The following is a 14,466-nucleotide window of genomic DNA, read 5'->3' as shown; positions in this document are numbered from 1 at the left end:
CCGCCGGCGCCCTTCCCTGCCTGTAGTGAGGGGCTGTCCCGCTCCCACCCTCCCCAGCACCGCGACCTGCGGGGCCCCCGCAGTGGCCAGCCTCCAAAGGCAAAGGAAGAGTTCCCGGTGGGCCAAGGAAAGGGGAAGTAGCCAGCCATGTCGAACGCGTAAGTGTGGGTGCCCTAGCCCTGGGGCACTTCTCCAAGCCAGGAGTGTCCTGCTTTGCTCCTTTCCTGTCTTCTCCCCTCCGTCTCCTCTTTCCTGTCTTCTCCACTGCCCTTCTCTCTTTTCCCTTTGTAACAAATTCAATTCAGATGTGCCTGAGACTGGAGGATCAGCTTCTTGTGGACAGGGTGTATGGTACCCTTAGATCCCCCCACCCAAAGAGGAGCTCCAGCCAGGTCCTCACTTATGCCCCAGGTGCCCTTGAGGTCGAGGAACCTCAATTTGTAATCCTCAGTAATCCTAGTGTGAATGCCCACGTCCCAAAGCCTCAATCAAGAAAGATCTTGAGGAGCTCCCTTCCTTGGCTTTCCACAGTCCCTGGTGGAGGTGCTGAGAGGCTATCCCTAGCATGTGCCACGGGCACAGCCCTGCCCTAGTTTCCTTGTTTGGAAACAAGTCATTTCAAACATGGATTGCGGACTCGGGGACCACTGCTCAAAGTCCCTGAAGTACAGCAACTGTCCTCACCTCCACAACCACTCTGCAGTGTTGGCTGTTAGGATTCCATTCGCAGTAGCTTAGGTGCAGAGGCGAGCAGCTCATGCAGCAGGTGGAAGGTGTGGCCCCAGAGCCGCAGTCCAGCCACAGTCTTGCTGTGACAGCCCTCTCTTCTAGGCCAGGAAACTGGAGCAGAGGGCTACAGGATCGCCAAGGTTTGGGGATGCGGGAGATCAGGAGTTCGGCCTGGGACCTGTTGAGTGCAGTTGAATACTCAGGCTGCCTGGTGGAAACAGCAGTCTGGTCCTTTTAGCATCATATTCAGTCTTCGCCCCCCTGACTTCAAAGGCTGTAGCACTTCTAGGCCTCATGGCCACGTTGGAAACCACCACACTTGTACAAAATGCTGGGTCTCACAGATGAGTGCTGCCTTCCCTTTGCCAAGTGCATGTAAAGTTTCAGGAACACTGTCACATGTCTTGTGCTGTCCCACTGTGACCCTCTGAGCAGGTGTTGTTATCCAGGTTTGCCACTCAAGGAGGCGTGGGCACAGGAGGAGAGGCGGTAGCCCGCGGGGACGCCCTCATGGCAGAGTCTCTTGAATCCTAGAGCACTCTCTGTCAGTACACGGGATTGAACCCGGGGCACTGTACCACTGGGCCACGTCCCAGCACTCTTTATTTTGAGACAGAATCTTGCTGAGTTGCTTAGGGCCTGAGACTGGCCTTGAACTTGAGGTCCTACAGCCTCAGGCTCCCTAGTGGCTGGGATTACAAGCTTGTACCACAGCGACTGGTTTCTATTTTAAACCTTTAGCATTTTCACCTTGAGAAATCACCTTGCCAAGACCAGGAAAATACACACATGCATCCACACAAACACTTGTGCCTGAATGCTTATGGCGGCCCTGTTTTTAGCGGCCAGTGTGGCTGAGTAGAGAACCCTGTGGGGTCCCCACACAGTGGAGAATTGCTTGGCAGTAAAAAGGCATGAAATTCTGGTTTGCGCTATAGCATGGCACGTGGGTGAACAAGGGCCACCTGTCACATGGCTCTGGGCACAGCATCCCACTCTGGTGGATCCACTTTGTTTTCAGCCTTGCCGCGGAGTGGAAGTGATTGGCGTCCAGCATGAGCCGTGCTTCTCATTTTAAATTTGAGCCTTTCCCAGGCTGGCGATATGAGGTTCACATCTCTCAAGGGTGCTGGGTAGCACCTGGAGCGTGGCTCCTGTCAGCCCTGCCACCAGAAGGGGACAGTCAACCTTCTAGCAAGCTCTGCTGCAGAGCTAGTGTGGGCGGTAGATTTAGGGTATTAAATGCGCTTTCTACTGACAGCACGTTCAGCTTACGAAGGTTTTTTTTTTTTTTTAAACATCTGGACATGAAATGTCCAGAAACGGCAGGTAGAAGTGAGATTTAAGGTGGCCAAGGGCTGGGAGGAGTGGGCCCTAGGCAGGGAGGGCTGCATGGCATGGCTGTCTTTTGGGGTGATGGCAACATCCTGGAGTTAGGAGGTGTGGGGTTTGCCCAACACTTGGTGCAGACCGTAAACCCCCGAACCGTGCACTTGAGAAGGCATTCGATGGCACGTGAATGACGTCTCCGTGATGCCCTGCTACAAAGCATCTTGTCACGTCCCTGTGGCACGTGACCTTCCCAGGGCTGCAGTGCGGTGAGCTCCATGCTGGGTCCTGGAGGCCCCACAGGCTGATGTGACTGAGGCACGGTGGCCAGGCCCCTGGCACTCCAGTGAGTGATGGGGTGGCCCCCCAACACCATGTGGAGAAGAGTCACATGGAGGGGGTCTGGACAGGAAGACAGAAGCCACAGTCAATCCCTGGAGAACAAGGCTTGGTGGAGGAGATGGAGGCCTCTCAGAGCTGAGGAACACAGGTGAAGGTGCCCCGTCCCTTCAGACAAGGGGCCCTCAAAAGGCAGCAGGCAAGGAAGAAGAAGGCTCAGCCCAAATGGCAGGACCTGGGAGGCCCAGCCAACAGATGCCTTTGGCCAGAAGTCCCAGTTAGGGCCAGCCCTGCAGTGGCCTTGGGAACTTCCTGCTGCCTGACCCCTGGACCAGCACCTGCGTGAGTGCCCTTAGCTGCAGCAGGGCTCCAGGCCGGGCCTGCCCACAGCAGCTGCAGCCCTGGGTCCCTGGGAAAGCAGCAGTCCCCTCAGCCCTTGCTCTTTGTGGGGTTCAAGCCTCCCTCCTGCACCCTCCTGGAGGCAGCCTCCTGGGGTGGCGGCACCCTTACTGTGTTGGTGAGTTAAATGTTGTGACGTTGATAAGACACCTTTTATCTTTCACTGTCTGCCCCACCTGGTGTTTAAGACTCATGACTAGATTTACTTAGTGTTCAGTGTGTCCTTACTAGATTCCTGGCAAATCCACAAGCCAGTCTCGAGACCTGCTGTCTTCATATCTTATCTCCCCAGGCAGGACCTGACACCGCCTTCTGCTTATTCTGATCTTCCCCATTCTAGAATGTTGATTCATGAGGCCTAATGTGGCTCCCACCATGGTAATTCTTAAAAAGTTAATGGTCTTTATTGGAACTGGGAATGGGATTTCTTTTATCATTTTCTTCTCCACATTTAGATTGCACAGGTTTTGTCTAAGTCTTTCAATGCTGCAGTGCTAACTGACTTTTTGTTGTTGTTAACTGACTTCCTTGGATTTTAATTCATTTACAAATGGTGGTGTTAAACATCTTTTATAGTTGAGTCCTTGTATAATTCCTTTTAAAAAAAATCATTCCTCGGTTTTGAGGAGCATCCCCTGCATTGCTCTGGAGGAGATCTCGTTGGCCCATTCTAGCACTGTGGTCACCCTGCTCCTGGACCTGTGAGGGGGCTTCTCACTCACGTGTGGACTGTGAGTCAAACTTCACTGAGCATTGGTGGGAATACGCCAGGGTCTTACCGTTCTGCTGAGGAGCTGGGGCCCCCAGCATGGGCTGCGGGCACCCTGGGCTCTTGGCCTTGGTCGGAGAAGTGAGGCTTCTGGGGTGGTGCTGTGCTCTGTTTGCTAAGTGGGACTTCAGAGCTGAGTTCCAGATGAGATCAGCCTGTGCTTTACCTCGTGTTGTCCCAAACCCTGTTTAGTTCAGAAAATGAATAGAGCACTTTTTTGGTTCTATGCTACAGTGCAGGGACCTTCAATGCATGTGGCCTGTGTGCCCTCTCAGGTCAGTGACCAAAGCAGGTGGCTATCCCTTCCAGATTCTGCGAGTCTGGGCATTGGCAAGCCAAGACTGTACTCCACTTCTCACACCCCCAGGACTCTGAGTCCCCCAGGTGGATGAGTTGCTGTGCATTGTGTGCAAAGCCTGCGGTCATCTTTGAGGTGATGGCTTTGCCTCCTCCTGCCCTCTCCTGTCTGCTTGTCTTCTTGATAGTGGCAAGCACAGGGCCAGCATATCCGGGTGACTTAGACAGCTGTAAGTCTTTGGTGTTACTTTGCCTTTGTTGTTACTGTCCTTTTGAGGACCGTTTTTGCCGTTGGCCAGTAAGTAACATAATTATTAACCACTGATTATGCAAGGAGTGAAATGTCCCACCCTAAATAAATCCTAACTTTCCCATAATAACAGTCCCTTTTATAATAAAGCCATCTGGCAGAATGCCCTTTCACTATCAACATCTTCTAAACATTGCTGAGGTTTGAGAAATCTTGTGCTTGAACACACTGGAGGTGGTGCACCAGGGGCAGCATCCAGCATCCTAACAGTGGGGTGCTAGGGGAGGGGGAAAGAGTTTTGTTGTTTTGAATCTCTTGATCTTTGTTCTCCTGTGGTGGCCACCACACCCGTCCTCCATATCTGATCACCCTCATTTGCTTTCTTCCTGATGAATTGAGAGTGGAAAGTTTGGTGGTTAGAGCGGAGGATCTGGAGTCAACTGCCAAGGTACAAATCCTCTGTTCAGATTTATGATTTGGGGCAATAATTTCTCCGTACCTCTGTTTCCTCATCTGCATGCAGGAGTGATAATTTACCTGCCTCACAGGGACATTGTGAGAATGACATGAGTTTTTGTATGTAAAGCATGCAGAACAGAGGCTCACAGTACAAAAACTTAAGTCACCATCATTGTCACCTGAACCTTGAAACACTTTTCACATCAAGGTGCACTTTAAACTTTTGGCCAAGAAGATGAAAAAACCCAATGTGATCAATGCTTCAATAAGCAATTCCTGCAAAATTTCTCACTCGCAGGGAAGTCTGGAGCGCTTTGGAAGGACAGCAGGTGGCGGGCCTGGGCAGAGGGAGCAGAGGTAGGGCACAGCACTGAGCCACTGAGGGCTGGGAACCAGGTGACTGGACGGTGTGTCTACCTGCACTGTTGCCTCCGGGGTCAGTAAAGGGTTGACAAGTTTGTGAGCTCAGGGGTCAAGGGGAATGTAGAGAGCCTGGAGAGGTACCAGGAGATGCCAGGGAGGGACAGGCAGGAAGGTAGAGTCAAGAGGAGGTGGACCTGGGCACACCTGGGGCCAGGAACCAGCAGCTCCTCTGCAAGGGGGGAGCCCTGGTCTTCTGAGGGGGCTGAGAATAGGGGAGTGGTTGTGATTCACTTGCCCTGAGTTTGCTTTTGTTGTTTCTGTCCTTTTGAGGACCGTTTTTGCCGTTGGCCAGTAACATAATTATTAACCACTGATTATGCAAGGAGTGAAATGTCCCCCCCTGAACGGGAGCTGGTGGCTAACCTGTGGAGAGTCTGGAGGCCAGGCGCAGGGCAGCATGGAAGAGCATCCAGACAGGCAGGCAGGAGGGCAAGCATCCTCAGCCCTCTTGGTCCACTCCCCAGCCAGGGGAGGAGCCACCCTCTCCACTGAGCACGGGAACACCTCACAGACAGCCATTCCCCTCATCCCAAGGAAACCAGTGACAGGCCTGTCACCCGGTCCCATGGGGAAGTCCCTTCCCATGGACCTCCAGTCCAACTTTGTCTTGTTCTTGAATATAAAAGAGCCAGAACCCACCCAAAACTGGACCCTCATTCATCTCTACCATGACTGTATTGGTCAGGGTGCCACAGGACAAGCAAGCACCTTGAGTGGGTCTGGTAAGTGGCCAGACAAGGGCGTGGACAGAGTCTAGGGAAACCAGCAGGTGGCAACAGGAGGAGGGAGGCCCTCTGCTACCTGCCAGGGAGGCAGTGGGACTGTGCACACCTCACCATCCCCCACCTCTCAACCCCAGCATGAGGCAAGAGGGCCTGGCTAGAGCAGGCCAGCAGCTCCGCCCCAGGCCTCGCTGCACTCCACTGTGCTTCAGACGCTTGTGGATGTTGCCTTGAGCTCTCGTTCACTCACCAGTTTCCACTTCTGTGTGACATACACAGCCACTGGTGACCATGCCACAATTCATGGTGATGGGCATTTGGTTATCTCTGTTTATGCTATGACACCACTTGAATTCAACATAGTTCTTGAAACTCTAGCCAGAGCAATCAGACAAGAATAGGAAATTAAAGGTAATAGATCGGGAAAGAAGTCAAATTATACGTCTGCTGATGACATGATTCTATATGTAGGAGACCCAAAAACTCCCCAGAAGACTTCTAGAGCTGATAAATTCATCAAAGTAGCAGAATACAAAAATCAACATACAAAAGTCAATAACTGTCTTATATTCCAATAATGAATCTGCCGAGAAAGAAATCAGGAAAACTGTTCAGTTCACAGTGACCTCAAAAAAATGAAATACTTGGAAATAAATCTAACCAAGGAGGTAAAAGACCTCTATCATGAAAGGCATAGAGCACTGGAAAAAGAAATTAAAGAAGACCTTAGAAGATGGAAAGACTTCTTATGCTTGTGGATAGGCAGAATTATCAAAATGGCCATGTTATCAAAAGCCATATAGAGATCAGTGCAATACCCATCAAAATATCAATGATATAATTCATAGAATTAGATTTTAAAAAGTCCTAAATTTATTTGGAAGAATAAAAGACCCAGTGTAGCCAAAGCAATACTGAGCAAGAAAGGCCATGCTGAAGGCATCACCATCCCTGATCTCAAATTCTACTGCAGAGTCTAGTAATAAAAACAGCATTGGAACGAGCACCGAAACCAACAAGGAGACCAGGGGAATAGAATAGGAGACACAGAGACTAAGCCACACAAATAGTTTCCTAATACTCAACAAAGATTCCAAAAACATGTTGTACAAAAGATAGCCTGTTAAACAATCAGTGCTGGGGAAACTGGATATCCATATGTAGAAGAGTGAGACAAGAGCCCTATCTCTCATCACTACAGAAGTCAACTCAAGGTGGATCAGAGACCTGGGAATCAGACCAACTGCTGGAAGAAAACACAGGGTCAACACTCCCGCATTTTGACTCAGGCACTGACTTCCTTAACATTATTACCCCTAAAGCCAAGGAAATGAAAACGAGAATCAGTCAGTGAGATGACATCAAGTTTAAAAGCTTCTGCACAGAGAACAAGAGCATGAGGAGAGAGCCTGCAGAATGGGAAAATCTCCACCAGCTATTCCCCCAACAGGATTAGTATCCAGAAGATGTGAGGAACTCGAAAAACCTAACACCCCAAACACATAATCCTACCAGTAAATGTGCAAAAGAACTGAACAGACATTTCTTAAGAAGGAATACAAATGACCAACACATATATGAAAAATATATGTTTGACATCCTTAACAATCAGGGAAATGCAAACCAAAATCACACTGAGTTTTCATCTTCTGTTAGAATGCCAGTCATCAAGAATACGCACAATAACAATGCCCGTGAGGATGTGGGGGGGAAGGCACACTCATACACGTTGGTGGGATTATAAATTAGTACAACCACTGTGGAAAGCAGTATGGAGATTCCTCAAAAGATCAGGAATGGAACCACCACGTGACTCAGCTGTCCCACTCCTGGGTAGTTATTCAAAAGAACTAAAATCAGCATACTACAGTGACACAGCCATATCAGGTTTATAGCAGCACAAGTCACAATGGCTAAGTTATGGAACCAGCCCAGATGCCCATCAACAGACTAAGGGATAAAGAAAACGTGGTATGGACACACAATGGAATTCTACTCAGCCACGAAGAAGAATGGGATTATGGCATTTGCTGGTGAATGGACAGAACTGGAGGGCATCATAGGAAGTGAGATAAGCCAAGAAAGATAAGGGTTGAATGTTTTCTCTCATACGAGAAGCTGGAGCAAAATCAGGGGAGGATACCATGAAAATAGAAGGGAGATGAGTGGAGCAGAGGAAGGGGGTAGAAGGGGAGGGAAGAGGGACTGGAAAAGAGGGTCTGCAGAAAGAATGGACCCAGCTGTGCTACGTACATATGTGAATCTACCCCAGGGAATTGTACCTTTATGGATACCTATAAAGCACTGATTAATAAAACAATAACTACAGAGAAGAAAGACCAGTAGAGGAAGGAGAAGAGGAGAGGGAGGAGAGGAGGGAAATGGCAGGATTGGGGATTGAAATAGCACAAAATAGATTCCATGCATGTATGAATATGTCAAAATGATCCCCGCTATCATGTGTAACTAGTGCAGGAATAAAGAACATTAAAAATACTACTCTAAACATCCTCAATGCACATTTACAAATTTCTCTGCAAATATGATTATTCATAGAGTCTGCACATGTTTAACTTTACAAAACAAAGTTGAATGACTTTCCAAAATGGTTGCTGTAATTTATACTCCATCAACTATGTATATGGACAAACAGTGAACCATTCTGGACCTCAATCATTTTATCATTTACATTAATATAATAATACTGGCTTCACATGATGGTGAGGAACAACTATATCATTTAGGATAGGACTTTTAAAATTTCTTATTTGTAATAATAGCAGTGGTCAGATCTAAAAAAAACACATGGACATCCATACAGGACTTAATATTGTCTAAACAGCCTGCAGCCGCCATGTACTGCGAGCTCACACCTGATTGTGCGTTCTGTTTTGTTAGACCAGATGGCAGTATGTTTCCCTGACAAAATAATTCTCATCTGCTCAACTGTCTGAACCCTGTGTCCTCCCGCAGAATGTATAATAAAATGTGGCACCAGACCCAAGAAGCCCTCAATTCTTTGCTTGATAAAGAGTCTCAGAAGCTGGTGGAGCAAGAGAAGAATCCTGTCTACATCTTCCAGATGTTGGCCACCTTCTACATAAAGTATGTGCAGATCTTCAGGAACCTGGAGAATGTCTACGACCAGATAGTGCACCCACAGAAGCGACTGCTGATCCGGAAGATCCTGGACGGGGTCATGGGGCGCATCCTGGAGCTGAAGAACGACATGGTGGAGCTGGAGTTGTCTGAGTTCCATTACTTTGATGATATCTTACAGGACCTGAAGTTGGCCCCTGTAAGTACTCTGTTGGTTCTTTCTTCTTATTTTCCTCTCACTGTTAATAAGGCGTGTGGGTCTCTACCGATATCCCGCAGGTCCTGTGGACGCATTTGTTGGTGTATTCAACACCTAAACGTCAGCATCACGCTGTCACCGCTGAGTCTTAGTCCCCTTCCCTCTTGATGAGGGTGAGAGTCTGCACCATCCTCTGTTCTGTTAGGAATGGGGTGTGGGCCAGGACCGTGGGATTAGAGGGGCCCCACCTGCCACAAACCCAGAAACACAGACCCTCCCAGTCTTCCGGAGTATGCCCTGCTCTCTGGGCCCATGGAAGTCCCCCTCCGCCTCTCCATGCTCGCAGCTCCTAACCCCCTCCTCTGGGCAGTTAGCCCTGGCCACTGTCCTCTGACCTTTGCTACTTGACCCCCACCCAGGGCTTCTACTGGTGTTCTGTCTGGCTGGGTGTGCAGGGCCGGTGGACGCCCACCACTTAGGAGCTATTTGCCTATGAGCTTACCCTTCATCTTGAAAGGAATGTTTCCACAGAATAAAATCAAAAGGAGAAAATGTTCGATTTTTACATTGGAGTGTAGTGTTTCTTTGCTTTGGAAGTGTTTTGGCTTTCCCAAAGCGTCATGCTTCTTTCTGGGATGTACCCCCTTAGTTTTGTTGGTCAATTTTATCAGGATGGACTAAAGAAAATACCGAAATCAACAAAAATGTTGAAGAACCTATTCCTAAATTTGCGTGGCCATAGCTTTCATCTATAAGCTCCAAAATTAAACCACTGGATTTAGGCAGGTGGGTTTACTCACCAGGTAAAATGTGGATGACCTCGGATAAATGTGAAACACGTAGTTCTTCAACCATACTCTCAAATCTGATTGGTAAAGTAACATTAAATTTACAAATTTAACTTCAGAAATATAATAAATGCTGCCCCTAAATGCAAGGACCAATGAGTTTATGGGATTTATGTGGGGCTGCTTCTGTTTCTCTCCCTGTCCACAGCCAGCTGGCCCCTCTGCTTTGGTCATCTCCTAAAGGCCAGGAGCAGCTGCTGTCACAGCAGAAGCCACTGGACACCAGGAGCATCCCACAGGGCAGACCGCAGCAGGAAGCCTTCATGGTGGGGGGCTCTCAACAGTGACTGAGCCGTGGGAGGTGACAGGCAGCCAGGGATTCACCCAGCAGCCACAGCACAGCCAGGAAGACCATGAGCCAGCTCCAGGGACTGTGTGCATTTCAGGTGCAGCCACCCAGCACCCTGTGCAGTTTGGCCTCTGTGACTGTCACTCACATAGCCCACCACTCTCTGTGTTTTGCGGCCAGCACCCAGCTGCTTGTCCAGTAGGACCCTGTGCCCTGATGACAGGTGACCAATCCACTGAGAGGCTCTGGGTGGCTGTACCAGTCAGGCCCTCCCTCGGAGTTTCTGAACCAGCTTCTACCTCGAGGTCTGAACTGTGGTCCCCCAGATATCTAAGGGTTAGGGCTCCGTCAGCCCGGTGCTCTGGGGAATGGAGGGAGATGCTCTTGGCGACAAAGAGGGGAAACCAGAGACAGCAGAGAGCAGAAGGAAGCAGCAGAGCCTTCCCCTGCCCCTGTGCCTGCCCTTGGCTCCATGGGGTCCCCAAGTCTGTCCAGAAGTGCCCCCTTTGGGCCAAACTATCCAGAAGCCTGTTTCTAGAACCTTCTCTGCTAGGTCCTCCAGCACAGAGGGGTGTGTGAGGAGAGAGGGTCTCTGTACCTCGGCACTGGCAGTGTCCTGGATCCCCTCCATGGAGAGCTGAGGCTGGGTACCTGCACCTAAAAGGGGTCATGATGGACACCTCTGCCCTGGCTTCCATGCTCCACTGCTCTGTGAAACCCTAACTGCCAAACCCTCACTATGATTTTGTGGTCCCAAATGGGCCAGATGCAGTCATGTCAATAAAATTTTTGCCTTAGAATTTGGAACAGTGCATCGTACATGTTTCTTAATTAATAACTTCCCAACATTAGATATAAGTGCCATCATTCCTCTCTGACTGCCCTCCCTCCATAGGGCACACTCACCCCCTGGGCCCTGGAGCTCACTCCCAGATCACCTCCCAAACTCCATTAGCCTGTAAAAAGCCTGGGGTTCAAAAGCTGTTGCCACCTTCCAGAATTCCAAGGATCTGTTCTTCTCAGTCCTAAAGATGATACCCCTTATGCTTTAAAGCTTATTTAGGAGAATTCCTGTCCAGAATTCTCTGGGGTGAGGGGAGTCACACCCTGATTTGGAAAAAAAAGGGAAACTAATCCTAGAGACCATAACCTTGGCTTGCCCCGTCAGCTGGTCTACCTGGAATTGGCCAGGCATGACGGACAGTGTCTGGGACAATCTTCTCACTGGGCCAAGAGTCCACAACCTTGAATAGACTTCTGTATTCCTCATCATTGAACTTGGACTCGTAAGTATTTATTTGACCTCTACTAGTTTGAAATATTTGGTAATATTCTTCACACAGGTAAAGAATAGACATTCAGACTTATTTTGTCAAAAACAAGTTTTCTGAATGGTACAGTCACCCAGAGCCTCTAATTTCACAACTAATTTTTGAATGAGGTAATTTATATAAAAATAAAACCAAATTATTAGAAAAGATTATGGTCTTCTGCATACCAATAGTCAGTGGTGCTAATTATAATTTATTAGGTTTAATTCAAAGACCTCTATGACCCACCTGGTTTGAATAATTATTTTAGAGACTGAGAGAATATTATATTTCTTTAAAGAAATTCATAAGGTAATCATGAGTTCTTTGAGGCCTATTTGGTGTGAATTCCTGAGGTTGTAGTTAGGATATTCCTTCTGTGGAGGTCTCCTTGGGAGTAATGCTTCTCTGCACTCCAGGGCCTCTCCGTCTCCTGCGTGAGCTGGGCAGTACACCATGCCCTTTCACCTGCTCATCGTCACTGTACATTTCCACGAGCTCTGAGTCCTGGTACCATGACTAAAGTGCTCTTTTGCTTATTTTTTCCTCTTCTAGCAACAGTTGGATATTCCCATACCCAAGTACTTTTTGAAGGAGAAAATAGAAGTAATAAGAGAAAGAAAGAAAATCCTTGCTCAGATATTAGCTGACAGTGGATTAGACGCAACTAGCATGGTTTGTATCATTCTAACAATTTTCTTAATAATCTGTATAACTTCTGTTTCTTTCTTTAGCTCCCTATTGTGTGAGAAGCAGATTGTTTTCAATTTGAGGAGAGTTACCCCCTCCCATTGTTATGTCAGCATATAAGAAGTTGTGTAACTTTGGGATGTATTTTTGGTGACACATAATCATTATTTTCCAAGGGCTTAAATATAGAGATCAAAATAAAATGCTTTGTTGGTTAAATTGTGATCCCTAAGACTGGGTCGATTATCAGCTCGTCTTAATAGGCCTTCTCAGGTCCACCCAGCTGAAGTCAGCATTCATATAAAATGGGCAGTCATTCATATAAAATGGTCAAGTGCCAACATGACTCACCGGGAACCTGAAAACTCGGATGCTTTCTCAAATGCTCATGACCTTTGATGACTTCAAGTTGAGTGACACTTGCATCTCCTGACATGAATCGTATGTGGGAAAGAGAAAGAAGATCCTTAAAGATTCCCCAGAGAGCCCAGAGCAGGGTCCAGGCAGCTCTCAGCCCGTACCTCCCTTGCCCCCATCTCCAGCCCCACCTTTGCCCACCATCCCCAGAAGACACCTGGAATCTCCCTAGGCACCATGACCCAGGTGGCAACACCCAATGGGGCCCATTTGCAGGAAGACCACAGGTGCCAGCTGTTGCCGTTGTACCCTGGTCTTCCCCGGCCATCTCCATGTGTCACTTGTACTGCCCCAGTTTGGATGGCCAATTGCTGTCACCTCCCACCACCTTCTCTGGGTTTCTGCAGTTACCCCTCCATGAAGCCTCCTTTAGGGGCAGGGACAGTCCTTCTCTGCCAGTCCTTCGCACATGGCTCTGCCTGTCCACCTCCTGGGATGTCTACTTATGCATGTCACTGACTTGCTGACTGTGAACTCAGCGCCCTGTTCCCCTGGCTGATCCTCGTGGCTCATGCAGCAAGACAGCAATTGGCCATCCAAACTGGGGCAGTACAAGTGACACATGGAGATGGCCGGGGAAGACCAGGGTACAACGGCAACAGCTGGCACCTGTGGTCTTCCTGCAAATGGGCCCCATTGGGTGTTGCCAGCCTCGGTCATGGTGCTTAGGGAGATTCCAGGTGTCTTCTGGGGATGGTGGGGCAAAGGTGGGGCTGGAGATGGGTGAAGCCAACCCAGCTCCAAGCTGCAGAGGACTTGCTCTTTCCCTGACATTCATTCCTGTCACCACGACACCCCTTCTGTGGAGCCCAACTTGATACAGATGATCTCGCTTTCTGTGCTCCTCTCCCAAACTGCTGACCCCTCCTCTGTACTGTGAATTCCTTGAAGTCATTTCAAGGCCAACTTGCATAGGGATCCTGCAGCCATCCTTCCAGCCCTGGGCCCTGTGTCTGTACTTTCTGTCCTTGCACCTGCCAGAATGAATCACTGGGACATCATCTAGTTCCCCCAGAGGAACCCTGTGCCCCAAGTAGCCATATGTAGTATAGAACTGACCCAGGGTTTTGTGAGGGAAGTGGGGAAGGGAGATGGACGCGTTGCACTACACATGACAGCGAGGCCCTTGCTGTCTCTCCTGCCCAGTGTCCCTCTGGATTGTGCCGGGTCAACATCAGGGAGGTTTCTTTCCTGCCCTCTGTGGCCATCCCTTCCACCTCCACTGGGCAGTGCTCGCCTCACCCTGGCCTCATTTTAGTGCACCCTGGCTCAGCACCCCACGAGGCCCCCCACAACCTTTGCATGCCCTTCGCTGTCCTGCAAGCCCCCAAGCTCACTGTCAGCAGCCTGTTTCTTCAAGATATCTGCGATGTATACCCAGAGGAGAACTTGGAGAAATGAAATCGTTATCCATCTTCTACATTTAAAAGTCAGTCTCCGCTGCCGAGGCCTCCGGGGTGTTCAGTACTCTTAGTCGTGTTGGGTAGACCTCGCAACATCCCTCGAACACAGCTCTTCAGCACTGGCTGTGAAAGTGTTGGAGTGAGAGCTGGGAGCCCGAGGGAAATGTGCAGGCCACCGACATTGGCCAGGGGTCCTCTAACGTGACCACCACGGTGATGCTCGTTTTCCTCTAACACGCCAAGCTCACTACTGGAAATGTGTGCCCCCCGCACACGCCAAGCAGCAGAATCTCACTGAGATCTCCACCCTGAGGACCTGGGGTGTGTGGACGGGCTCCCCCGGAGGCAGCCATATTCCTGGGGCTGCACTGAGGGACACCTTGAGGGGGCAGCAGATGGCTTAGTGGGAGGAGGCTGCTCCAGAAGGCTCCCCACTTACCACCCGTGTACGTCGCTCCACCGTCTCAGCCTCAGCTTTCCTAACGGCTGAGTGGC

The 14,466-nt window shown here is 49.4% G+C and overlaps 1 protein-coding gene across 12 annotated transcripts in view; it reads left to right on the top strand.

The window, feature by feature from the left end:
• Positions 1-14,466, top strand: part of Iqca1 (IQ motif containing with AAA domain 1) — a 126,485-nt gene that overhangs the window by 2,443 nt on the left and 109,576 nt on the right. For 6 of the 12 annotated variants that reach the window (XM_048808793.1, XM_048808797.1, XM_048808787.1 and 3 more), the window contains exons 1-3: positions 7-158; positions 8,690-9,014; positions 12,017-12,136. In XM_048808793.1, the coding sequence (XP_048664750.1) occupies positions 148-158; positions 8,690-9,014; positions 12,017-12,136 (456 nt within the window). In that variant the 5' untranslated portion in view covers positions 7-147. Of the gene's footprint in view, positions 1-6; positions 159-8,689; positions 9,015-12,016; positions 12,137-14,466 lie in introns of those variants that run through there. The other 6 variants (XM_048808792.1, XM_048808791.1, XM_048808790.1 and 3 more) reach the window with 2 other exon arrangements.

The sequence above is a fragment of the Marmota marmota genome, unplaced genomic scaffold (genome assembly GCF_001458135.2).
Source record: "Marmota marmota marmota unplaced genomic scaffold, marMar, whole genome shotgun sequence".
Classification (NCBI taxonomy): Eukaryota; Metazoa; Chordata; class Mammalia; order Rodentia; family Sciuridae; genus Marmota; species Marmota marmota.
The sequence above is the reverse complement of the archived record's forward strand: the minus strand, read 5'-3'. Positions and strand labels throughout refer to the sequence as shown.